The sequence below is a fragment of the Saccoglossus kowalevskii genome, chromosome 6 (genome assembly GCF_978046115.1).
Source record: "Saccoglossus kowalevskii chromosome 6, keSacKowa6.1, whole genome shotgun sequence".
NCBI lineage: Eukaryota > Metazoa > Hemichordata > Enteropneusta > Harrimaniidae > Saccoglossus > Saccoglossus kowalevskii.
This window is the reverse complement of record NC_140646.1, coordinates 10,610,426-10,638,104: the sequence shown is the minus strand read 5'-3', so window position 1 is coordinate 10,638,104 and position 27,679 is coordinate 10,610,426. Positions and strand designations below refer to the sequence as shown.

General features: G+C 33.5%; 2 protein-coding genes across 4 annotated transcripts in view; both read left to right on the top strand.

Annotated features, from left to right (window-relative positions):
• Positions 1–16,416, top strand: part of LOC102800942 (exocyst complex component 2-like) — a 52,927-nt gene extending 36,511 nt beyond the window's left edge. For all 3 annotated transcript variants that reach the window (XM_085500038.1, XM_085500036.1, XM_085500035.1), the window contains exons 10-27: positions 20–101; positions 500–602; positions 1,759–1,871; positions 2,101–2,184; positions 4,207–4,328; positions 4,617–4,667; positions 5,537–5,709; positions 6,627–6,748; positions 7,212–7,282; positions 7,668–7,751; positions 10,629–10,688; positions 11,483–11,544; positions 11,956–12,007; positions 12,550–12,666; positions 12,922–13,063; positions 14,815–15,055; positions 15,621–15,680; positions 15,911–16,416. In XM_085500038.1, coding sequence (XP_085356164.1) covers positions 20–101; positions 500–602; positions 1,759–1,871; positions 2,101–2,184; positions 4,207–4,328; positions 4,617–4,667; positions 5,537–5,709; positions 6,627–6,748; positions 7,212–7,282; positions 7,668–7,751; positions 10,629–10,688; positions 11,483–11,544; positions 11,956–12,007; positions 12,550–12,666; positions 12,922–13,063; positions 14,815–15,055; positions 15,621–15,680; positions 15,911–15,998 — 1,827 coding nt within the window. In that variant the 3' untranslated portion in view covers positions 15,999–16,416. The remainder of the gene's footprint in view (positions 1–19; positions 102–499; positions 603–1,758; positions 1,872–2,100; positions 2,185–4,206; positions 4,329–4,616; positions 4,668–5,536; positions 5,710–6,626; positions 6,749–7,211; positions 7,283–7,667; positions 7,752–10,628; positions 10,689–11,482; positions 11,545–11,955; positions 12,008–12,549; positions 12,667–12,921; positions 13,064–14,814; positions 15,056–15,620; positions 15,681–15,910) is intronic.
• Positions 16,417–19,586: 3,170 nt separating this feature from the next.
• LOC102800490 (uncharacterized) lies at positions 19,587–20,748 on the top strand. Its single transcript, XM_006811841.3, has one exon. It carries the CDS (start codon positions 19,680–19,682, stop codon positions 20,457–20,459), a length of 780 nt encoding a protein of 259 aa, XP_006811904.1. The 5' UTR covers positions 19,587–19,679; the 3' UTR covers positions 20,460–20,748.
• Positions 20,749–27,679: the final 6,931 nt, after the last annotated feature.

Here is a 27,679-nt window from a genome sequence, read left to right as displayed (position 1 = left end):
TTTATTACATTGTGTATAGGGCGACTATGAGATTGTTGTGACTGATTATGAAAGAGCTAAATCATTATTTGCTGACACCGAAGTGGAAGTATTTAAAAAAGGTAAGTACAGTTGTATGTTAACACATTGTCCACAGAAACAAGAATATGTAGCTGAATTGAAAATGACATCAGCAGGCAATTTGTTATTCTCATTCATATTCTGGGAAACTTTTATGTTACCTTTCACTTACTGCAGGCAAGACATCTTCCTAACTTAAAAACAATTAAACTCCCCACTCACTCTGTTGTAAATGCATTAATGATTATAGCAACCAGGGGAATTAAAACTCTGTTATGTGATACTAGTTTATACGTCTCAGTATAAAATTCACATGTAAAGGGGTAACCCCTAGTCTGATTCATTCTATATATTATCTTATACTCTTTTTAACTCATAATGTCAACTCTCATAACTATATTTGGAAACCTAATTATTCAAAATGTAATTCTGAATACAGTTTATAAAGAAGTTGAAAGTCGGATTGATGGACTGAGAAAACAATTATTAGAGGAATTGATGATACTGCCATCTACATTAGATCAACAGAAGGACCTTATCAGGTATGTAGGTTTAGGTGACTGAGATAATAGTCTTGTGTGTATAGGTGGTCTGGTGTAGGTGGGTTTAAGATGGCTGAGATAGTGGGCTTGTGTGTATAGGTAGTCTGGTGTAGGTGGGTTTAAGATGGCTGAGATTGTGGGCTCAATTGTGTGTGGAATTCTGGTATGTGGGCGTGTATGTTTAGATGACTGAAATGGTTGGCTTGTGGGAAGATGTTTGATATGTGGGTGGATTTAAAGTGACTGAGATGGTGGGTGGTCTGGTGTGTGGGTAAATGGGTTTAGGTGACTGAGATAGTGGGTTTCAATGTAGGTGACTGAGATAGTGGGTTTCAATGTAGGTGACTGAGATAGTGGGTTTCAATATAGGTGACTGAGATAGTGGGTTTCCATGTAGGTGACTGAGATAGTGGATTTCAATGTAGGTGACTGAGATAGTGGGTTTCAATGTAGGTGACTGAGATAGTGGGTTTCAATGTAGGTGACTGAGATAGTGGGTTTCAATGTAGGTGACTGAGATAGTGGGTTTCAATGTAGGTGACTGAGATAGTGGGTTTCAATGTAGGTGACTGAGATAGTGGGTTTCAATGTAGGTGACTGAGATAGTGGGTTTCAATGTAGGTGACTGAGATAGTGGGTTTCAATGTAGGTGACTGAGATAGTGGGTTTCAATGTAGGTGACTGAGATAGTGGGTTTCAATGTAGGAGACTGAGATAGTGGGTTTCAATGTAGGTGACTGAGATAGTGGGTTTCAATGTAGGTGACTGAGATGGTGGGTTTAATTGTGGATGGTGGTCTGGCATGTTGGTTTAAGGTAATTGAACTAGTGGGCTTAATTGTAGGAGGGTGGTCTGGCTTTATAATTGTAGGAGGGTGATGTTTGAGTAGGTAGGTGGGTGTATGTGTTACAGGTGACTGAGATGGGATTATTTGTGGGTGGGTGGTCTGCGGATAGGCATGTATTATGTAAGTTTTATGTGAGCCAGATGGGATTACATCAGTTTGTTTTTGCAAAATACAACCATTAAGACTGAAAATTGCCTGTGTGTATGTTTTTTTAGCTTTACTGTTTTGGGCTGCTAGGTGTACAGCAGATCGAATTAACATAATTACATACATTACGGTACATAATTCTACGGTTTGTTTGTTCCATAGATGTTTGACAAGTCTAGTTTCCAGCGGTGACCCAGCCTGGGATTGTCTTCTTAATCAGCACAAGTGGTTAATGGGTTTACTGTCACAGTGTAAAGAAGATAATCTACAATTAGGTATACCATTGAGTTTATTTCGTTTCCTACTTTATTATGTTTCACATCAATATCCCAAAGGAGATACAATCACAATAGCGATTGTATTATTATATAAAATATCATATCATTATACAAACAGAGACCCATATCATTTGGTTTTCTCTGCTGTTCTTTGTGAACATATTACTATTATTTGCATGTGCTTAGGCCATTTAGGATCGTGTTAAGATTTCTGTTTCGTTTTCAGAAAAAGAAGATGGGGATAAAAATTGGGAGGGAATCACAAAACAAGGGCGTGTAAAAACATCTCATCATAGTAGTTTTGATAGTGGTGAGTATTACACTTTGCCTGGTTGTCGCAGTGTAAGGCCTGCTTATCGCAATTGAGAGGGCCACCCACAGAACTCACACTGGACAGGGGGTTCTTTCTCTGCTAGTATGGGGTAGACAAGACAATAGTACTGGAAATGAGATACACATACACCAAAATATCGAGTTAAAGCTCCTGCCTTTAATACCTCTCAAAATAATTACAAGAAATAAAGCACAGACAAATACAATGAATAAAGTCACTAAAATAGGGGATTGCAGTTCCAGGATGTAATAATGGACGACAGTCAATGGCTTCTGCAACACAACAACGAAGAAATACAGGAGTCTTGCTTGCAGAGGAACGCTGGTATTCTGGAGGGCATCGCTGAAAGCAGGAGATCGCAGAGCAGTTCATGCAAGTCTCACAGAATGATGGTTGTAGCCTGTATCACTTGTCACACAATGTCATAGCAGAACACACAGGAAAGCAAGTTGAAATGAAGGACACCAAGTTGAAATGATCGACCCAAACTGTCCTGAGTCTTTCCAATTTATAGGCATGATTACACCTACACCTTGTAGAACCCACTGTCCTTCCAGAGTTGAAAACAAGTATGACCTTTCAATCACCAGTTATCACAATGCACACTGTTTCTTCCCATGATTCCATGCACACTTCCATATGCAGGGTGTGAGGTAATATGACAAAAACATGAAATAAAGGATGCTGACATTGGTAATTAGTTTATTGCGTAAATTGCAAACTTTTTAGTCTGAAAGTATAATCCTGACTACAAGAATGTAAATGTGGTCCTAATATGACTTTGACTGTTGTTTAAAGTCACTTTTTGGGGAATTTGACTTTAAAGGGACAATGGTCAAAAAGTTAATTCTTAAGCTGTATTGACTGCTATATTTTCATCTAGAAAACTTGTTTTTAGCTCCGCTGTCGACTTTGTCGAGCAGAGCTTATCATATGAGTGATTGTCCATCGTCGTCCATGTCAATGTTTTACTTTTTCGACTTCTTCTTGAAAACTACAAGCCTGAATGCTTTCATACTTGGTGTATATGTACCTTGGGTAGACCTCTCTCAGATTTGTTCATTTCATGATGATATCTTCAATTCTCTAATTTTGGTGAATATTTTTGTCATTTTTGGTAAAAAGTGATATTTTCAACTTCTTGTTAAAAACTGCAAGTCCAATTGCGTTGATATTACATATATAGGTACTACATGTGGACCTCTCTCAGATTTGTTCATTTTGTAATGATATCTTTAATTCTCTAATTTTGGTGAATATTTTTGTAATTTTTGGTAAAAAGTGATATTTTCGACTTCTTGTTAAAAACCGCAAGTCCAATTGCTTTGATATTACATATATAGGTACTACATGTGGAACTCTCTCAGATTTGTTCATTTTGTAATGATATCTTTAATTCTCTAATTTTGGTGAATATTTTTGTCATTTTTGGTAAAAAGTGATATTTTCAACTTCTTGTTAAAAACCGCAAGTCCAATTGCTTTGATATTATATATATAGGTACTACATGTGGACCTCTCTCAGATTTGTTCATTTTGTAATGATATCTTTAATTTTCTAATTTTGGTGAATATTTTTGTCATTTTTGGTAAAAAGTGATATTTTCGACTTCTTGTTAAAAAACACAAGTCCAATTGCTTTGATATTACATATATAGTTACTACATGTGGACCTCTCTCAGATTTGTTCATTTTCTAATGAAATTTTCTGTTCTTTAATTGCCATGTGCATTGCTAACAGCGGAGCTATCTCAGCCGACAGGCTGCTTGTTTAAATTGTTTTTTGACTGGATAACCAAGTATTTGTTTTTAATTCGGCCCCTGAATCTTTCTACATTCTAATGAGTGGTGTTAATTAGATTAATTTCAATTGAATTGGTATTTAGATTAGCTTTTGTCTTGTATGGAGTTGTAGACACAATAACCTAAGCCATGCATTGTTGTGTAGACTTCACTTTAAAACTAGAAATGAATCATACAGTCAATTTATCATTTGCAGATAAATTTAACCCACCACATAAAGTAACGTTTTTAGAAGATTTGGTAGAGATAGTAGAAGAGGACTTACCAGACTTTTGGAAACTTGGATCAGCTTATTGTAAAGGTGAATTGTACACAACTGTAAGTATACTGACTGATAAGAAGGATTTGCTAGATACAATATCAAGTATTATGTTGTAGATCTTGCATCAGATCACTGCAATTGTTGGCTTATGTGTTGGAGATTTACTGCCAATAGAGCAAATATATCAATCTCGACTCAAGCTCCAACCATTTTAGATTGATACAGCGATTACTTATATTGATCCTCACATTTTTTAAATACAGCTATATTGATACAAATGTTGTGTCTGATCACCGCAATAGACAGTTTGTATTCAGTGTTGTTTGTTCTTTTGTTGATAACAGGGTGGTAAAAAGGACAGATCAGTAGATGCTAAGAAAGAAAATTTATTTAAAGTAAGTGTTATCATCTTACCTTCTATTTTAAATTGTTACCATTCCCTGTAGTCAATAGGAAATCATGTTTATTTGGTTCAAAATTAAAAGTTGTTGCATAAAAGTAGTTGAAAATTGCATACAAATGTGCAAAATTAACCAATAATTTGGTGAGAAGAATTCAAAGATTGACAGTTCAGACTACCTTTTCACCACCAATCACCTCTTTTAATCCAAATTCACAAAGTAGTCATGTTTATAGTCTGCACTTTTCCTTCAGAAGATTGGGGAAAAAACAACCAAATTTTTTTGAGTAAAAACTGAAAATTGACTCAAATTTTGTCTGTTGACTTAAAAATTAGGATAGAATACTGCAAACAAATTTAGGTGAGAAAGTCTGGTGGAGAAAAAGCTAAAACCCAAGGCAGGATTTTTGACATTTACCATATAGTTTTTATTTTATATTGTTGCTTACAAAATCCAGAAAAAAATGTATGGTCATCAAACTACTTTTCGCACAAAAAATGTTCTTATGGTAAAACCCTTACATCGTATCTCAAAATTGTGTTAGGTTATAGTGAAAAAAATGTATGTATGGCAGTTACAAATGGTTGACTCAAATTGTTGGGAATTCTGACGACAGATGACAGATGTCTACACTGATAATTATGTAACAATTTTAAAAACAAATGCATGTGATTATTGAATGGATTGGATACCTGCAAATGAATTCAAAGGGTTAAACAAGGGGTTTGTGTTAGATCCCACCTTTCACCACTACAAACATTTGATGGTTTAGTGGACTGTTTAATATTTTATATAATAATCAAAAAAATTTCTTATGTGGTAATACATTTTGAAAATAAAAACATTCATTAATTGTTTTTCAGAAAAAGTTAACTGAGATTTGCAGGCAGTTTGCATACTTGGTCAGAGCTGCATTCTTACCACAAACATTGGTAAAATTACCACATGATGAAAGAAAAAAGTTTGGTGTATGGAAAGAAGATAATAAACAGGACAGTGGTAGTGCATGGCTACCACACTGTGTTAGAATCGTAAGGTTAGTAAAATTAGTTGTAGACAGCAGGAGTGCCTGGCTACCCCACCGAATTGTAATTACTCGCTGAAATTGAAATTCAGTATGTGAAATATTATTGGCCACAATTTTTGCTTTCACTATAATACCCTTAATGCTATGAAAGTCAGCTGTGCTTAAAATTTTTCTTTGCAAAACAGCTCAGGCTCATTTTATATTGTTATCCTGGAGGTAAATACACAATGACAATGATTGACATGAATATACATAATAAAAACTGATCACTCATTGCATAGTGGTTGCTGACCAGACATATTGGTAGGTATCAAGTTCAAAATCACCAATAGCATGACGGCCAATCACCAGTAATATCATGGTAGCTGACCAGACCAATGTTGTAGTCCCAATGTTATGTCGTTATGGACCACTGCACGTATGGTTACCTCTTAACAACAACAAAATCAGAAGGGAAAACATTTTACATTCAATGTCAATGGTACAAAAATAATAATAATGAAACAAACACTTACATTTTGTAATACATGTACATAATAGTGGCATTCACATTATAGTTTCGGTCCCGAGTCTCAGCACATCCCGAGATTTGCTGCCTGAATACTCAACACGAGCCAAAATCAACATAAGAGAACATACAAATGTATACGAATTCATACAAGTATTACAAGATGATTGAGGGAAGTGCAGCTAGATATGGCCGGATGCTGGTCAACTTGTAATAAATACCATAGCAGCAAATGGATGAAATTTCAATATAGCAATTATTATTATCATCATATGCGTACGAAACATGAAGGATTAAAAATTTCAGCACATGCCGAGATCCTGTAACGTGAACGTAGTAACTATGAACAGCAGGGAATTGTGTAATCTCAGACTGGGTCTTTTTGTCAAGCTATTCTTTTCGTTTTTTCCTCCTACAGGTCATTATATAGTCTATTAGCCAGTTTAGAATTACCAGCAGTATCTTTGGAATATATCCAGAATTTAACACTAGCAATGAGATCACATTGCATGATGTCACTATTTCAACAAGCTATACAAGGTGAGTGCACTTCTCAAGATTTAATTATTTGCTGGGTTGTAATTTTCACTTATTTTACTGTTTGCAAAACACACTACAATGTGAATTAAATTCACAACTTTTTACATTGTTGAATATTGAATATCAGTCATTTTAATGTTAAAAAATCATCAAGAATCAGCTTCTGGATCCATATCTCTGACATGTTCATGTTCCAACTATATTACTATAAACAAAACTATATATCTTGAATTTGATAACTAATAGGGACTGTGCCATGCATGGCTTGTTTTCTATATAACACACATTTCTGGGCCTTATTTCATATAACACACAATATGGGGCCCATGTCTTATATAACACACATGTATGGGCTTAAGTATTATTTAACAAAAATGCAGTTAAACAGATAACTCAATCATTTTGGCTATCCATGGAGGTTTTCATCACATTATGTTAATTTGTTTTTTTGTTATTTCTCTAGACATTAAAGCTTTACACCATAGAGAACTGTGGTGTATACAATTAGAAGAAAACAGTGGAATAACAACACTGGTAAGTTTTCTGATCAACTAAACATGTCATTCTACTTTATTCACTGTATTTTATGGTTTAGATGAAGGTAAAGGGAATACTGGAATTTATTATCAAAAATGAATAAATAATATATACAAAATATGATATGGTAGATTTCAAATATTGTGCACTAACAAACAAGAATCAAATGAAAAATCAAACAAACACCTTCAAATTTAATACATTGTTAAATGACAGTGGTCATCGCACCACATCCTGTTTGATATAGTTTCATAATGACAGTAGGTGTAAACAACTTTTTGTACAGGTATTACAATTTGCCATTTATCCATGTATAAATATATTGTGATGACTGGAGGAGCTTTTATTAATTATTTTTGTTTTCTTTTTAATCCTTGTGAAGCCATTACTGTTTGAAAACATTGTCATGGAAACACTTCAGTTGTTGAAAGAAGTTGTTGTAGAATGGAAGTCTGGTGTGTCTGATGTAAGTTTAGTTATCAATTTGTTGTCTAATATGAATTATTTCTCTTGGAAATTATTTATCAAGAATTATGTAGTTGCTGTGTAAAAATGTATGTTTGCTCAGGTTGCTTTATCTAGTGCATGAGATAAAATGTGGGTGGGGTGTAGTGGGGTGGGGTGGGGTGGGGTGGGGTGGGGTGAGGTTGAATCCTCAGTACTCTGAAAGTAAATATGTACAATTTTTGACTCCCGTGTGCGAAGCACAAAAAGGGAGTCTTTGCAGTTAGTGTGTGTGTATGTGTGTGTGTGTGTGTGTGTGTATGTGTGTCCGTCTGTTCCACTGATATCTCAAGAACCATACATCAGTTTTTGATGAAACTTGGTGCATAGATGCTCTGGGCCAATGCGCAGATTTGATTAGGTTTTGGTAAAAATCCATGCATATTAATTACCTAATTTGCATGATAATTAGCTGATTTTTAGCTGTTTCATGACTGTTCCACTGATATCTAAAGAACCACTCATTGGATTTTGATGAAACTTGGCACACAGATGCTCCAAACTAACGCGCAGATTTGATTAGTTTTGGGTAAAAATCTGTGCAATATTAATTACCTAATTTGCATAATGATTAATCAATTTTCGGCTTTTCCACTGATATTTCAAGTACTAATCATCACATTTCAATAAAACTTGGTACATAGGACATAGGACATAGGACACTGCACAAACCTGAAAGTTTTTAGGGTAATATCAGTAGATATTAATTACCTAATTAGCATAATTAATTAATTTTCAGCTTTGATATTTCAAGTAGTAATCACCACATTTCAATGAAATTTGGTACATAGATGTCATAGGACACTGCACAGACCTGATAGTTTTTAAGGTAATATGAGTACATATTAATTACCTAATTTGCATAATTAATTAATTTTCAGCTTTTGATATTTCAAGTAGTAATCATCACATTTCAATGACACTTGGTACATAGATGTCATAGGACACTGCACAGACCTGATAGTTTTTTGGGTAATATCAGTATATATTAATTAGCTAATTTGCATAATTAATTAATTTTCAGCTTTTGATATATCAAGTAGTAATCATCACATTTCAATGACATTTGGTACATAGATGTCATAGGACACTGCACAGACCTGATAGTTTTTAAGGTAATATGAGTACATATTAATTACCTAATATGCATAATTAATTAATTTTCAGCTTTTGATATTTCAAGTAGTAATCATCACATTTCAATGACACTTGGTACATAGTTACTTAAGGACTGTGCAGAGACCTGATAGTTTTTAGAGTAATACGAGTACATATTAATGACCTAATTAGCATAATTAATTAATTTTCAGCTTCTGATATTTCAAGTAGTAATCATCACATTTCAATGAAATTTGGTACATAGACATCATAGGACACTGCACAGACCTGATAGTTTTAGGCTAATATCAGTATATATTAATTAGCTAATTTGCATAATTAAATAATTTTCAGCTTTTGATGTATCAAGTAGTAATCATCATATTTCAATGAGACTTGCTACATAGATCTTCTAGGATTATGCAAAGACCTAATTAGTTTTAATTGGATATTAATTACCTAATTTGCATAATGTTCCACTGATATATAAAGAACCACAAATTGGATTTTAATGAAACTTTTAAAGAGAACTATGCAGAAACCAATTACTTTTTGGTAAATATGTATGCTTATTAATCACCTAATTAACATAATTAATTAACACTGATATCTCAATTACTGATCATCACATTTGAATAAAATTTGGTACATAAATGCTCTAGGACAATAGACAGGCCTGATTAATTTTGGGTTAAAATTTGTTCATATTAATTCTCTAATTAGCATAATAATTCATAATTTTTTTGTTCTGTTCTGTTCATATTAGTTACCTGATGTACATAATTAGTTTTCAGCTTTTCTATCAATATCTCATGTACAGGTAATTTTGAATTAATTTTTAATGTGTTTTCAATACTCTCAGCACACAAGAGTTCTTTCTAAGCTTTCTTTGATTAAACATTTTGTCTTGCGAATTTGAAAACAAGGTACCATTCATACGTTAATTTTTACACAAAATGTTTATATCTAAAATTCATGTTGCCCAATTAGATCAAAATTTGTTATCTGGATCTAGTTTGTGAATAAAAATTGATCTGTGTCATGATTCAATCAAAGATGGTCAAGTGGCAGTCATTTTGTTAATGATTGATTTTTTGTTGAATTCTTGTATAAATTTGGTACGCTGGCAATCGTATACTAGTCTAGCACATCAAAATACATGAAGAAAAGCAACTGTAACATTCCCTGCTTGTTATATTGTATGAAGTTATCATAAAAATATGCACAAAGGCAGTACAGCAATCCCTATCAACTGATGCATAGTGTACATGTATGCTAATGTAGTCTGGTACTGCCTCAGTATACTTTGTGGTACACTCATGATAACCTCACTGTTATACATAGTTTTCTTTTTTATATTTGATTTAATAAGATAATGAAAAATGTCACTTGGAACAGAAAATATTTCGTGTTTTAGAGAATTTTATTTCTCTCATACTATGTTCATAGAGGTGCCATTTTGTCGTTAACAATAGAAAGTGTTCAAATGTGACATGAATAATCTGGAATGTTTTCAATTTTGATGACATACTTTTATAGTTCATCCCAAACAAAAACAAAATTGTACAGTGGAATTTGTGCAATTACAGCTTGTTGTAGTATGTTTGGGATGCTTAGATATTCTCGGATTTCTTGATTTATGATCAGGATAACATGAATGCAACTTGTTGTTGCTTGCATTTAATAATTCAGCTTGCATACATATATATCTTCTAATGTATGTTTTATTTTTGCGTAATAGTTGTTCAAAGATGTGGCTGTTCAGAAGCAAGCCAGCAGACTCTCAGCTGAGATGTTGAAGGTATTACCCAAATATCCCATAGTTTCAAATGCCAACATGAACTTTTATCTTTCTCATAATAAACTCGCATATTTTTGCAAACATTTTCATCAGCACCTGCTAGTCCATAGAGAATTAATATATTTTAAATATCCAAAAATACCTAAAAATGTGCATCCAGTAAAAATATTTTACTGGATGTACATGTACTGTCCAGGGTAACGTGTTTACAAGTTTTTTATGACAATTGCGAGCAAAATTGCTTGCATTAGAAGTAGTGCAGCTTTGGTGAGTTGCTATTAATATTCATGAGCTTCAATTTGCATATAACCTGGCCAGTTTGTATGGAACACATCTTGCATCCTTGTGCACGGCACATCAAATGCTTGTATCTATTCGTCCAGCAAACTGAGCAAACCCGCTGCTGGCAATCACTGAGTTTTATGTAGCCTATTTCCATGGCAACATGCATAGTCCATGATCATTATTTCATTTTTTCCTATTTTTTTATTTTCAAAAAAACAAATATATCTAAAGTAAAGTGTCAAAGGTGTTAATATTTTTCCCAAACACATGCATATTATTTAGACATATTGAAGTGTGTATTCAAAATCTGCATTGGTTTAACATAGGCTGTACTTTGTACCCCAAGAATGCAACACATTAAGAAAGATCTGTTTTAATGTAAAATATCTGAATTTCTTATAGTTTTTCTGTTTCTCTATTTTGTGAATTTCTCTTTAGTGTCACATGTTCTTGTGATGTCCTATGTTACTCATTATTGATATTAATATTTATATTTGTTACTGTTATAGTCATTTGCTACATGTTTGGATGAATTGACTTTCAAAACTGATGTGGAGGCTGACCACCACATGTAAGTAATGGTCCTTGAATATTTATTAATGAATTGTAATTATTTATTTCCTGTCAGTGTCTTATCCAATCAACTCTGGGCAATTTCACAGGATAGATTGTGACCAACCAATCATATTCCTTTTCTGGTACATGCAAACATCTGTAACATATACTCTATTACATCATAATTCCAAACTAAAAATGTTTAATTTTTCTACTCAATGGTAAAAACAGATTTCCCATCTTATCTACATGGAGAAAACATCATAATCCTATTTTTATTGCTTTGTAATAACTTAAATTTGTCAGATTTTGCTCAAACTTACATATGATTTAGATAACCATGCAAGTTCAATTTCACTGTACGATCAATAAATCTATGCTTTGACCCTGAAATGTGAAATATGGCGTAATTTTTATTTGTTTTCAGGGATAGTGTTGGTTATATAGAGTCAGTGAGCACAGATAATTTACCATCCATGGTAGGTTTCTAGTGTTTTATATTTTACTATTATGACTACATCACATGTTTATTGATATATTGATATATATTTATATATATATATATTAATTATTGATATAATTTTGAAACAATATTAATTGATTTGATATAATAATAATAATTTATTGAATCCTAAGAAATACAATTTCCACCATTTTTTTTTTATTTTTAAAGCAACATTCAATAAATAAAATACAATGTAAATAATAAATATGAATAACCAAATCTAGTTTTTGTTTCTAATTTCAAACAAATTATGAACATATTTTCCTGACCTTCACTGTTACACAACATTTGATATGTTCCATGCTATTCTGCTAAAGTTTTTTATCTGTGATTTCTGGTTTGCAAATAACATTCAATGCTCATACTACAAGGAATGAAAGTTCTTGCAACAATCTGTCACAGGTACAATCTGTCTGTTTAGAACAGATGGACAGGTAGTTTCTGCAACCACCTATCCTAGATAAAAGCTGGTTTCACCACTAATACCAATATACATCTTGATATTCGTCTTTGCAGGAAGAGAGATTGGTGATAGTGTTGGGAAATTGCAACTATGTCGCTAATCAAGTCATCCCAAGACTAAAAGAACATTTTGTGAGACACGGTTATCCTGATATGAAGAGAGTTGAAAAAGTAAGTCCAATCCTGATTGTTTTTACTTTAATTAGGAAATGTACATGGAAATTGAGGATATTTGGCAATTAGCTCATTTGGTGGGAGATATTAAGCAAGGTGAGTACTAATGTCAACCAGACGGTGACAGACCAATTTTTTTCTTTTCAGTCATTAAAATAGTCAAATGGAACAATCATCAGGAAATTCCAGTGTCAAAAGTGGGTTAGCCCTAATGACGTATAAAGACATGCATGGTTTTTTTATGTCTTACAGAGTGTACAACTTGCCTATTCAGAGTTAGATGACAAGCTGTTTGAAGCATATACAGAACAGAAATCGGACCCAGTAGTTGGTTTATTAGAACAAGGAATGTATGCTGGATATTTAGACTGGAAAACATTAGACAGACCTGTCGGTAAGTAATCAGTCAATAAAATGATTGATCAATACATTTTAATCGTAATTGTGCTGGTACAAAGTGATGCTTGTTTGTGCCCATTTGGACAAAGTCCATCTATGTGCATCTGTCCATAGCCAACAGTATTTCTCACAGGCTGGGAAAGAATAGTCTCAAATTCCACACATACATCAGACATTATATTGACATATGCATTTGTTTTATGATCTGATTCAACATGTCTGAATGGGGCACCCTTTTTAAGCCTAAAAAGATTTATTACATTTTCATCATTCTAGAACCAGATCTCACCCGTGTGTGGCCAGACGTGATTTAGACTAGTTGGTAGATACATTTTATTACAATATTAGTTACATACATGTACTATCAGCATTTACGTGTAAAATTATTACGGTCTGTGAGAAAACAATCATTCATATTCATTGAAAATTTTCGTTTGTATGTAAACTCCTGATGCAAAGCAATTTGCCATGATGTTTTCTTGCCTGATTTGACCTGAAATAACATCATTTGACATTTGACCTAATGAGTCATGTCTGTTAATATTAACCAATCAGAATGCAATGTTGTACTGTCACAATTCTCTGGGAATTCCCGAAGGCATTCTGGCTAAGCAATGCGAAAATGAAATATCAATGTTGAATTACTTATTTGTTGGAATTTATTTCATCATAAAAATTTACTTAAAAACTGTCCATGCTGTGTTATATAAATTTGATTGCAGATAATTCAGAAAAGTAAAACAATGCTCAAAGACCAGGTTTTTGTGACTAGACAAATTTGTCACATTTGGAGTAATTTGGAAGGGATGGGCTATTAGCCAAATGTGAACCTGACTTCATAAATGCCTCAAAAGAGTGGCACTTAGTTTAGAATAGATGCCGAGTCAGACGAGTATGGTATATTGAACACAATGGGATCTTTACACACTTCATTTTATTTTTTGGATCAAGGTTAATAATGGCTGATATTTTGTTTCAAGGAATGTAGTCCCGGATTCCCTTCTCTGAAATGCCTGGACTAATCAAGTTCAAACCTCACACATACATCAGACATCATATCTGGAATATTCACATGCATTTGTTTATAATCTGATTCAAGATGGCTGAATGGTAGCCATTTTAAGGCAAAAAAAATGCATCAAAATCACACATTTTTTCCATTCTGGTTTATTTAAAAAAAATGCAGTACGAGATCTACATCTCTGGCTTGGCTGAACGGATTAGTTTGTTCTTCTCATCAGACATCATATCAAACAATTGTACATGCTTTTTTGTCACAATCAAATTCACACATACATCACGCCATTAGGTCATTAGGTCATGTATCTTGCATCTATAATATATCGATAATATATCATTGTTTATGATGTTGTTTTAAAAGCCAATTTTTAGATGCACCAATATTTATACCTTTACCTTTATCATTAGATAAAATGTGTATGATGCAAAAATGTGGGCTGTAATGGTTGTGCCATTTAAATTTCTTTTGTGATCAGAATAAATTTGTTTATCTAAGTGATTTTCAACTTGAAGATTCATATATTACCTATCAGTATCAGCATAAAGTCACACCCAAGTTTAGTATGCCATCCATTTATCAGTCCCTGTTTGTATGTAGAATGAAATTCCACAAAGCCATATCCCACACATGCCTAGACCAATATAGTTTAAACATCACACATTAGGTGATATATATATATATCGCATCTATAATACGTACCATTGACAATGACTATGTTTTGATAGGTGTACGTTCTTACGTGAAAGAAGCAATCTGTAACCTGATATCTATCCATGCGGAGGTGTATGCCATCTCACCTGCATTCATTTCACGCATGATGACCAAAGTGGTGGAGTCATTAGCGGAAGAAGTCTGTCGTCTTATCAGTTGTGCAGAGGGTTTTAATAATGCTGGTGCAATCCAGGCTAGATTGGAGTTACTGGCATTGAAAGATTCCTTATTGTCCTATGGCAATGCTGCGTCAAAGTAAGGATACTCAATACTGTCACTGCAATGTCCTGTTTCTGTCTACAGTGCATATTAAAGAACCATCATCGCAAACAAGAGTGGATTTGTGCAGGGTGATTGCTTTCTCTCATGTTAGCCCCCATAAGAGCTGAGGCTTTATGCATGTTGACCTGAGTTATAATAAATAAATAAATGTCACCAATTGTTATTCAAAGCTGCTGATTTCTTTGGCATTAAATGCTAGGAGGAGAATATGAAAATACAGTTTCCAAATAATATATACCGGTATAACAAATATTTAATTAAAGTTATTCAGAGTTTTTCTCATGTGTTTGGATTTTATAGAAGTTCTTGTATGAAATGGGTCTTACATTGTTTGTTTGTGTGTTTGTTTGTTTGTTTGCACAAAATTTGATGTGATAACTGTGTTAAGGTATTTTTTCAAGTACAGTTTCCATGAAGCTCAATCACACAGATTTATTGTATTTAAAACATAATTTTACACACACACAGCTCTATTACTATTAAACTGTCATATTTTGTTGGGCGTAAAATCTCACAAATTTTGTACTTTAATTTTCAGTTCGTCATTCAAAGAAGCTTTTAATTTCATCCCCTCAGTTAATAGTGCAAGAGACAAAAAGTAAGTCATTTTTGATTTTTATCAATCTTAATCTTAATCAATCTTAAATTGTGCAGTGCAATTAAATATTTTGAATTATGCTGTCAATGTCTATGTTTTTCAGTCAGGAGTAAATACAAGCTTGAATACAAAGTGAGAAAAACGCTGGACTCAAATACAATATGATGTCAGCCTACCTCAGTTTGTATAGTTTAATGAAAGTATTCATTTAATTTTCTTGTTTCTTACAGATATCTGGAGGAAGAATTGAATACTTTCAAAAGTAATATGAGACTGCAGTTAATGTGTTTTAACTCAGATGCATTCGACAGTGTTTAGAAACATCTTCTGTGGTTATAGATCTAATTTTTGCTTTTTATAATTCATATTAATAACTTTTGTCAAAATTTATGATATTACATCTGTTTTTATTTGCTTTCAATTCTTTCAGCTCTGGCTTTATCTGCTTGATAAGTAACAATCAGAGTTGGAAAATATATAAGGCAACTTTAGATAACATATATTTCTATTGTAACATGTGTTCGTGTTGATCATGAAATAAATCATATTACAATCACACTCTAAACTAAGTCTGAGCCAAAAAGTTTGTTTTTTTGAGAATGGCAGCGATGTTGTCAATTTTGCCATTTTATCTTGTAACTTTTCACTGAACAAATTCTGTATCATGGTCACTTTAACTTCTATTGAATTATTTCAAATATATTGTTTGAAAAAATAAATTTAAAAAAAAGAAAAATATTATTTATTGTAGAATCACCAATAAAAAATAGCATTACACCGAAACATGACTCATGTCTGTTTACTGTTAATTAATACAATAAATGTATTCATTGTTTTGCCAAAATATGTGTATGCATATATTCAAATTTCAATTATTTCTGGGGATATTAACATTAACATGCCAAATTTATTAGCATGAACACATTGGAAATTGGTCTGTGCTATTAAGTTAAGATTATATAAATTTTGGATAACTTGTTAAAAAGTGCAATCTGTAAGTTATTTGTCTTCCCTTACCAAATTGTACGCCCCAATAGTATATTAATTGTATACATATTCTGTACAAAAAGTATACTTTTTTGAAATTGTGTACATTATTTGTATACAAAATTCATACATACAAGAAAACAGCAGTACATTATTTGTATACATACTTTATACAAATTCATTAATGTATATTTGTTGTATACTAGAAATGTACAGACTTTTTGCATAGGATTCAATGCCTAAATATTGTATAATTTACATATACATAAAATGTACAATATCATAACTAAGATATAAAGAGTAACCAAAAAAATTTATGTTACAATGATGTCAGAATGAAGTATAATTTATGTATACATTAATTGTACAAATTGACTTGGCATCTTGACAAATATTAGTACTATTTATGTATACATAGAATGTACAAAAATTGGACTTAGAATCTGAATAAACTTAACTACGCTCAGTCATACAATATATGTATACATAAACTGTACAAAAATATGGAATTTAATATTCAATTAAATTCATAAGAGAGTATAAAAACATTTTTAATAGATTAATTACAGGAATACTAAAGTATATTTTTGGATATCAGTAAAATTATATTTTTACTACAGTTTACTGAAAGAATTCAGTCATTATAAGCAGAGTGTATAATACATTACCCATCAAAGTCATTTAGAGTTTGCCTAATTTGCATATATTACAAATTATCCTGTTTTGGATGCTAACATGACTTATTGCCAATTTTTATGAACTTTTTTTTGATCAATTTAACTAAATTAAAATTTAATTTCCCATTATATATCTAGTTTTGGCATTTTCAGTTGAGGAAAATACAATGAAATAAATCAGTATTACTCTCACCACAGTCAGTTTGTTGTACATCCTTGGCTCACATATATGTCAAACAGATACAACATAGGTTGTAAATGAATGTACCGGGGTATTATATAGTCAGTCAGGATAGCATAAACAATTGATAAATTGAATTCTAAATGGGTAAATACAAATACATGCTGTTGTGTAATAAGGCCATACACTTGGGCAAATGAAATGTACAATGAAGTTGAATTTCATTTTGTTAAATAAATGCCCTATTTATGAATTGAGCTTTGTACAATTTTTGTATACAAAAGTGTTCCAAATATGGGATACTTCTTGTATACAAAAGTACATTTTTTGTACACTATTTGCATAGTATTTGCATACTTTTTGTATACAAATCTGTTCCAAATATAGGGTACTTCTTGGATACAAAAATTATACATAAAATGTACAAATTTATTCAGAATTTGTATACTTTTTGCACACAAAAAGTATACATTTTGTCTAATGAATTTTGGTAAGGGTTAACTACATTAATCCTGCTGCAGTTTTAATTCTACTATACAACTAGGAAGCATGTTATATTTGATGTTTGAAATTCACTTGGGTGCAGTAGTAACATATGTCAAATGAGAGGGATCTATTTGATTTGTTAGGGAAAGCTTCCTTGGATCAACACATTGCTTCTCTTTCAGCTCCAACAATGAAGGCTGTACTGCCGAGTAACCTTTCTGACCAAGAAGTTGATGATTTTCTACGTCTATTCTTAAAGTTCTATGAGCACTTTGTTTATGTGGTTACTTTTGATGCAAATATTTCCACCAACATAACATGTCAGCCGACTTGGTGTTTGTATGTTTCAGTAGTGTTTTGGTAATTACAAAAGCCAACAAGGTATGTAGGGCGGCATTAAAAACAAAAAATCACAAAATAAAAGTAAAATATTACCTGTAAATAATTAGAGCCTGTACACTACTATGGGGTGAGAATACCGCCAAAATTAGCTTGGTGTCATTATTTGAACATTGTTTAGTTGTTTGATCTTTATTTGGAAACTTGTTTGGTTATTATTTGGTCATTATTTGTTTTTTATTTAAACATTTAGTGCTTATTCCATTCGTGTGTTATTACTGCAGCATCGTATATATACTACGTGTGGTTCTAACTCAGATTTGTTCATTTCATGATGATATCTTCAATTCTCTAATTTTGATGAATATTTTTGGTAAAAAGTGATATTTTTCCACTTCTTGTTGAAAACCGCAAGTCTGATTGTTTTGATACTATACATTCATTTTGTTCATTTTCTAATGATATCTTCTGTTCTTTAATTGAAATGTGCATTGCTAACAGCGGAGCTATCTCAGCTGAGAGGCTGCTTAATTGTTTTAATTTAGGTATAAGTATCGGTCTTTTTTCTGGTCAAGATAGGTATAAATATCGGTAATATTTTCCCGATTTGGTATAAATAACCTGAACATTGTGTTAATAATATGCTCTTAGTAAGTGACAGAGGTGTTTTTATGATCAAAATACATATTTTAATAAATCCACTGTTGGCTTACGTGTGCCCCCATCGCCTGTTGTAAGCCTCTAGATATACTAGCAGGGAATACATTAAACTTGTATGGTATGCTCACATTATTTCAAAAGTTATTAATAAATCAAGTTCATTGCCGTTTATATAATTTTGTTTATTTAATTTAGATAGGGGTATTTAAATGCAGCATCCAGTAACATCAATCATTACATCAATACATCATTTTGTACTATAGAAATGTCGACGCCCTCCAAAATTATTTTCGCCCCTCTGCACCCCGCGTGCCGCCGCCACTGGTGGCGTAACATAATGGGGTCTTCTTCGAGTTCCGAATCATGCAGAGCTTTAGCGATTGCAAGATTAGAAGCATATTTTTTTATATTTTGGCGATGAAACTCCGAATTTACTAATGCACAAAACGATTTAGCGCCATTTTGAATCAAAGCTTGACCTGTATCACGTGACTAGCAACCGGTTGCTAGGGAAATTCAAGTCTCGCGAGATGTCACACGAAGCGGAAGGTGGAAGGCATTCTCCTTCCCAGAGATCCTTGCGGCCAGGATGTACTGGTACCTAAATACGTAGTAAAAGACTAGACTAAGACTAGAATTAGAACTCTGCCTGGGAGATAGGGTGGAAGAATGACATCTTGTAGTTCTGCTAAAAAGGTCGTGCTGTGGACTGCTCCGCGAAGTGGTTCGACGGCGTTTGAGCGGTCAATACGCACATTAGAAGGAGTGAGAGTATTCTTCGAGTATTATACAGAAGCCTATTACTGCGGAAAAGATAGCATCAGTGAACGATACAAAGGCAAACCTCCAGTTGAGGGCCGTACATTCAAGGAAGTGCGAGACACATTAGAGGGAACTTTTCCAGAATTCGGCGGCGTATTTTTAAAAGACCAGGCTTACTGCATCACGGACAATATACAGTTCCTCCCTGTAGGATACCGTCACACTTTCTTGATACGCAATCCGTGCAATTCGGTAAGATCGCTGTATAAGCTGACAGTAAATGGCACGGTGCCTGAATGGTCAACTTTTTGTGCCGAAGAAGTAGGATTTCGTCAAATGTGGGAATTGTACGTTCATATTAAAGATAAACTTGGTCAACAGCCAGTAGTGGTAGACTATGATGATTTATTGAATAACCCGCCAGCAGTGATGCAGCGGTACTGTCACGAGGTATGCTTTGAATATACAGACAGTATGCTACACTGGGAGGCTGGTCCAATCGAAGGTTGGGGCGACTGGGAGAAGGAGTGGTTTGCTACTCTCATTACCTCAACTGGCTTTATCAAAACAACGAAAGACGCCAATGCAGCTAGAGATATGGATAATCTACCCATGGAAGTAACAAAAGCGATTGACGAGGCATGCATTTTCTATCAAAAACTATATAACTGTCGAATTGAAGTTTAAAATCTACCTTGTTTAGTGGTAGGTGTTGAGGTGGTGTATTACTTGAGTACTATTTTAAAAAGGGGCATTTGTTCAATATGTTTCATTGGATAACCAATATTAACTTCATTGAAATGTATTTGATATTCTGTAGAAATCTTGTATTTTAAATGTAGGTTTATGTCTGTACTTTGTTTCACGTGTTGTACATTCAATATGTTATGTTTATGTATGGGCGACTACTAGGATACGAAATATACTATACAGATATATATAAACAGCCATAATAATAATAATGTCGGCTAAAGAATTGTGTTGAGCTTCTAAATCAATTACAAGTATATAAGTATCAAAATATATGTTTTTTTCGGTTGTAAAAACTAGAATATAAAGGAAACAATGAATCGATCGTTTTAATAGAAAGAGACTATGCTTCGCGGAAAGCAGGTGGAACACGCCGGCCGGGAACTCAAAACTCGTCTGTTACTTACTGCCAACTACTATATGACAGACTTGTAGATATCCGCGGGACCTTGGTTGTGAGATACTGAAACAAAGGAGAAGGGTTATTCTATGCAATAACTCGCGGTCACACAGTAATATTCGTTTCAGCTGTTTTATTGAATAACTCAGGGGAATACCGTGACTAGTAGGTAATCAAGCATATTTGGCATGAATGTCATCAGCCAGACTGCTAGGGCTGTCTTCTCGTCATCCTTTCCAACTTGGCTGCTATACTTTCCTCCGTCTTTAGGGGTCGGCATTTGAAATCAAGGGTTTGGCTGAAAGATTTACAAACTAGACACTGACAGAAAGAAAGCAAACATATTACCACATTTATGGAAAAAAAGAAATGTTCAGACAATCACTGCGAAAAAAAAGCACTGATCATACTCTTCCATTCCACCCCCATTATTTCTAATATTTGACCCCTTATCTCCTACAGACGGCGGTGGTCGAATTTCAATCCAGTCCCTAAGCTGTCAGACGCAGTCGGGCCATCCAGGTTCAAGCAAAGTCGGCTACGCATTAGCCTGACATGTGGGCGTGAGAAGGCCCTCGCCAGCCGAATGGCATCAGACCTCACTGTTGGGTTTGGATCACCGTGGAGGACGCAACTCACGCGACCTCGTCACGCTAGCTATGTATTAGCCAACACACATTCGTTAACATGAAAACAAACAATATGGTTTGGTTTCAGCTTGGAGCTCATCTATTTTTTTTATCTCTATGGTCTCAGTGAGTCAGATTCTCTCACTACCACAAGTATACATTAGTGTATTGTATCATGGAGGTAAAAGACCATGATTGTATATACTGTAAAAACATTTACTTTCATTTACTTTTACTATTTTGATGAGTATGTTAAAGTTCGCGCATTTTGCGGCGTAACAATGTTTCATTAATATTTTACATGTTCATGTGAATTTAATTTTATGGATTTGCGATGATAGCGAAATCAAATTCTGGTGAAATACTAATAATTTTACAGTACATCTGTGCGTCGGATGGGACTTGTACCCTGTCGTAGGTGGCGTCTAGTAGAACAGTCTTTGGCAGCACGATTCACCGTGACGGAATGCACACGTCGTTTGTTCTATTTCCAGGCAATCACTCCGGTCAATGTCACGTTGCGTGGCCACGCTGAGACAGGTTGTATCAGTCTAATCTGCAAACACATTTACATAGTTCAAAGAAAATGTTAGTGATTGGAAAATATCGAAGAAGTTGCCAGTGGTAATTGTTGCAAGTGGCGCCCAGTTCAAAACTCGTACTCGCGATTTCATTAGAAGATGCATTGTTTGTGGGAAAATCAATGTTTACCAACACAAATGTTGCACATGCGCGGCATGACGACCCCCCGCCTTTTAATCAAAATGAAACTTTTTATACTAGTCGAGCTCTGTCTTAAATGGAATATGCTGAAAGTATTGATCAAAATCGATAACCGTATTGCTATAATGACTAAATTTGCATATTTGGGTGTATTTTAAATAATTTCTAACTCGCACTGTCAAGTATGAATAACTTTTAGAATATCTTTACAATCATCTACATTTTACTGGACCTCAAAACATTCCAGAATATTTCATGACTATTTAAATAATCAACGTGTCCAAGGGTACAGTGTGTTAGTGTCCAGTTTTTGTGTTTTAAAGTGTTTTGGGTAAAGAATACAGTTCTAGTTTCTGTGAAAGAAACAATAACTCTCATGCAAAGACAGGAATTACATTATCACTGATAACTTTTAATGTAAGAAGCGCCAGGAATTCAAAAAGAATATCAATCTGGATAAATGATAAGAAAATATTAATATTGTATATTTAAAAAAACACACACCACACTCATGGATAAAATATTTTGGGTATCTGAGTTCAAAGGGGAATATTGGTTTGACGATGGTAGAATGTCTGTACTGCATACAGATATAGTTCGCTACGTCTGTCAATTAACACATATGCACCAAACAAGGTAATGAGTATAATATATTTTTTGGGAAACCTCAAAGTTAAAATCACAGAACAAATTCCAGATCTTAACTGCATCATTGTTTGGAGAGGGAACTTAAACTTTACAATTGACAATCTTTAGAAAGATCTGGAGGCACAACAAAGCCTTGAGAACAAATCGAAATAAACAATGAGTGACTTTAGTCAGCCTGACATGTAAGCGCCCTCGCCGATCGGACTTCAATATGGACTTATGGGCTATCTAAACAACACATTTAAACATAGTTATCCTGAACTTCAGTCATGACGTGACCGTCTGCTGCTTGAAAAATTGGAGGCCAGTATCAACGTACGTAGAATATCAATATCAATGAAAGTAGATGTCAAACTGGCCTCAAAATATTTAACTAAACGCCTCGAGATTGTTTTGCCCGATTTAAAAGGCCAGACACAAGCAGCATTTCAAGTTGTGAAGAGACGATCAATTTGTGACTAATTCAGACTCATGGACTAAATTTACCACCACACACATAATACACAACTTACAAGCACTGCAATTAGCACTGAATTTTGGGGGAAAAGCATTCAATACAGTTGGCTGGGTGTTTCTTTTCAAAACAGGAGAGGTTCACCATTATTTAGGATTATTTGTACAATTTCACGAAATATTTGACTTTCAGTAAACATACATAGTTTCACAGTCGAGGATTTAATAAGTTGCAAAAAATGCACGTTCATACAATATCTTTAATCGGCTTATTTATTTATTGTTTTGTTTAAAGATATCTCATTGAGTCAAGTCTCTTAAAACATACATTTCAATACTTAACAATCATTTAATGCATTTTTGTTGTTTGTCACACGCAACGTAATTGGTATAGTACAGGTGTGATGGTTCAAATACCAAAATGGCAACAGTAACAGAAAGACTTCCCTGGCGGCGATGATAAAATACGAACACGGAGCCAACAGATGAGGTTTCAACTGGTACTGGTATTATTATACTCTGCAAACATCAAGTACAATAACGCGGTAAAACTCCACTACTCCAATGACTAGATACTTAAAGTCCAACACAATTCAACGAGATCTCCGATCTGAACTCAGTGCTGAACAACTCCCCATATATATACCCCCACTGTCTATAAATAGACCATTACATCAGCATACATAATGAGTCTGGAACTTACTACAAATTTCTAGAATGTTCCATTACCTTCCATTGCCTCCTACAGTGTTCTATTGCCTATTCAACCAGTTTCTAAAAAACATCTAGATTATTCCACCCAGACACAGTACGGTTCTAGAACATTCTCAGTGACACGGAAGTGGTAAATAAGTCGTATGCGACATTGTTGTTGGCAATAACATATTCAGTCTTCGAAATATTTTGAACAAAAGGTTTAATATATTGGAGACATGATTTTTTTCAAATACATTTGCAGATATAAATAATACGCTTAGCCACTTTTAATAATAATAAAAAAAACAATGGTTCGTGTGGATCTCCCAACAGAATTGTTTCGTCAGAGTATTTCTCAACCCAATATGTTCACAAACCCTGCCTTATTTATGTTACTATTTAGTAATAAATATTTGATTTATATGTGATCAGTTGATTTTAATGAATGTATCATATTGCAAATGTTTTGCATGTTACATTTTTTTTCATGAACCCGATAAGATATCTCAAAAGTATTGTGTGTATAAATGTATGTATCAGTGTTTTTTGTGTATCAGGTTCATTTGATGTCGCTCATAAACACATTCCAAAATGTATTTGGATTGCAAAAAACAAGATTTTTGAATCACGTTTCAAGTATAAACATTTTAAAAATATGTCAAAACGTGTGTCTGGCGAAGCACCAACACATGCCAGGACTTCGATTCACTGTGAAAAAAATGCCAATGTAATCCGCTGTAATACAGTCGTGTATAATGGACACTAAGAATGGCACGAAACTACGGAATGGTCGGATATTCAATAACAATTTAGTAAAAACAAAAAACAAATGGGGAATCGGTCAACCAGTTTGTTTTCACATGGAACTAAAAATGACCAGTTACGGAATCGGATGACGACTATGTTACCAGCCTTGAATACACTCAAATGATCCCAAACCACATATTAGACCACCATGAATGTCCCCGTCATTCTCGTTTATTTTGAAAAGGTTACCAAGCTTTACCTAACATTCCATTGTTTTGATGTTTTATTACTTTGGTATTGATTGCGAGTTCTCCATTAATGGACGGCTCAATACATCCACTATACCAACAGTATGCCAATTAGTTATATTTACATATCGGCGGGTCTAATGTAAAATGACTAATTGTCGCTGATTTACTATTTCAGGCATAGTCAGTGGGTTTTATCATTTAGACACTGTGTTCTATGCAAAATGTTAGATATTCACTGGGTTTTAATTTACGCATTTTCCAGTCAGCAAAATAAGCAAAATTAAAACCCAGTTAATAATTAACCCTTCTACAGTACATTATTGCAGCATATTAAACTTTTAAAGTCAGGCAAAGCTTCAGGCACTGATATGATTTCAAATGAAATGTTGAAGCATGGGGCTCCCTTTATTATTAATTCTCTTACTAAAATGTTCACACAAATTTTAAATTCAGGCATTATGCCATTACATTGGAACAGTAGTCTCATTATTCATATTTTTAAGTCAGGTAACCCAAAGGACGCTAATAACTATAGAGGCATTGCCATTTCTAGTTGTGTATCTAAATTATATACTATGATGCTTAATACTAGATTAACTAAGTACTTACAAGAAACTAATCAAATAGTGGATAATCAGTTTGGCTTCAAGAAAAACCATCGTACAACAGATAATATTTATATTCTTAAATCCTTAATTAATAAATATGTCAATTGCAAACTGAAAAAATCAGGGAATTATTTGTTTTCATGTTTTATTGATTTCTCCAAAGCATTTGATTCAGTCTGGCGAGAAGGGCTGTTATATAAACTTCTTCCGTTAGGTGTGGGAGGAAATTTTTATAAGGCTATTAAAGCTATCTATAAAAACACTAAATATAGCATTAAATTGAGTGCAGGGATTACTCCATATTTCAATTCATGCAGAGGGGTAAAACAAGGGTGTAACCTTAGTCCTCAACTATTTAATATTTTTGTTAATGGAATCTGTGAGTAGTTTAGCATGGACTATAGGTACGACCATGAGGGCGCTGTTCATACTCGGATGCGATGACGTCATAATGGGGATGGATGACGTCACAATGGGTGCCCGTGCATAGATGAGCATAAATAATGACGTCACAATGAGAATTCGTGCATAAATTAGCATAAATGAGGACCATGGCCGTAAAGGGGTTAATTTGAATGAGGATGACGTCACAATGGGATATTGTGAATACATTTGCATACATAAAATAGATTTGAATACGAGGTCGTGTCGAGGTCATCGTGAATACATTTGCATAAATTACCATCATTTTTTTTTAATTATTTTTTTTTAATTGGATTTTTTTTAAATTTTTTTAATTATTTTTAATTGGACGAGCATGGACGTCACGAAAGATTTTTCAGAATGTATCGTAGAGGGCGCTCACACACACACGCGCTAATAAATCCACGGCATTTTGAAAACTAACGGAGTTTATTGCACAAAAGAAGTAAACAAGAATGAAATATTGACATGGAGTATACATTCATGGCGTGGTTGAGTTTTTGTTTTGTTTTTTAACACCACGAAAAAAACAAACATACGATGTGAGTAAGGAAATTAGTTGCATAGCGCGTAAATGTATAGTGTGATTAAATATTTCTTAACACCTCGAAAAATACGTACATACATGTAAATGTGCGGCGTGGTTAAATTCATTTTTCACGTCACGAGAAATACGAGTACATAAACGATTCGATTAAATACACGGAAGAGTGAAAAGTCAATAATTATACAGTAAACAGTGAACAATAAAAATAATTCATTCTATATATACATATGTTGTTCATTGTTTATATTTTTTCAATTATTTTTTTAATTGGATGTTTTAATTATTTTTTAATTGGACGAGCGTGGACGTCACGAAAGATTTTTCAGAATGTATCGTAGAGGGCACTCACACACATACGCTAATAAATCCAAGGCATTTTGAAAACTAACGGAGTTTATTGCACACAAGAGGTAAACGAGAATGAAATATTGACATGGAGTATACATTCATGGCGTGGTTGAGTTTTTTTTTTAACGCCACGAAAAAAACATACGATGTGAGTAAGGAAAATAGTTGCATAGCGCGTAAATGTATAGTGTGATTAAATATTTCTTAACACCTTGAAAAATACGTACATACATGTAAATGTGTGGCGTGGTTAAATTCATTTTTCACGTCACGAGAAATACGAGTACATAAACGATTCGATTAAATACACGGAAAAGTGAAAAGTCAATAATTATACAGTAAACAGTGAACAATAAAAATAATTCATTCTATATATACATATGTTGTTCATTGTTTATATTTTCTTACCTCATATTTGCTTTGTTTTGTTTGAGTAAATTATTGTTAACGACACGAAAAAATACGAGTACATAAACGATTCGATTAAAAACAGAGAAAAGAGAAACGTCAATAATAGTAAACAGTGAACAATAAATAATAATTCATTCTATATATACATGTTCATTTTTACATTTCTTACATCCTTTCAATGAGTCAAACAGCCTGTACACTTTTTTTTCTTTTTTTTCTTATTCCATCCCTCTAATCAGAATCGCTCATCTGTCATAAAAGAAAAAAAGAGAG

Excerpts from the sequence above, each read along its gene's own strand:
- LOC102800490 (XM_006811841.3), top strand. The coding sequence starts at position 19,680 with ATGACATCTTGTAGTTCTGCTAAAAAGGTCGTGCTGTGGACTGCTCCG.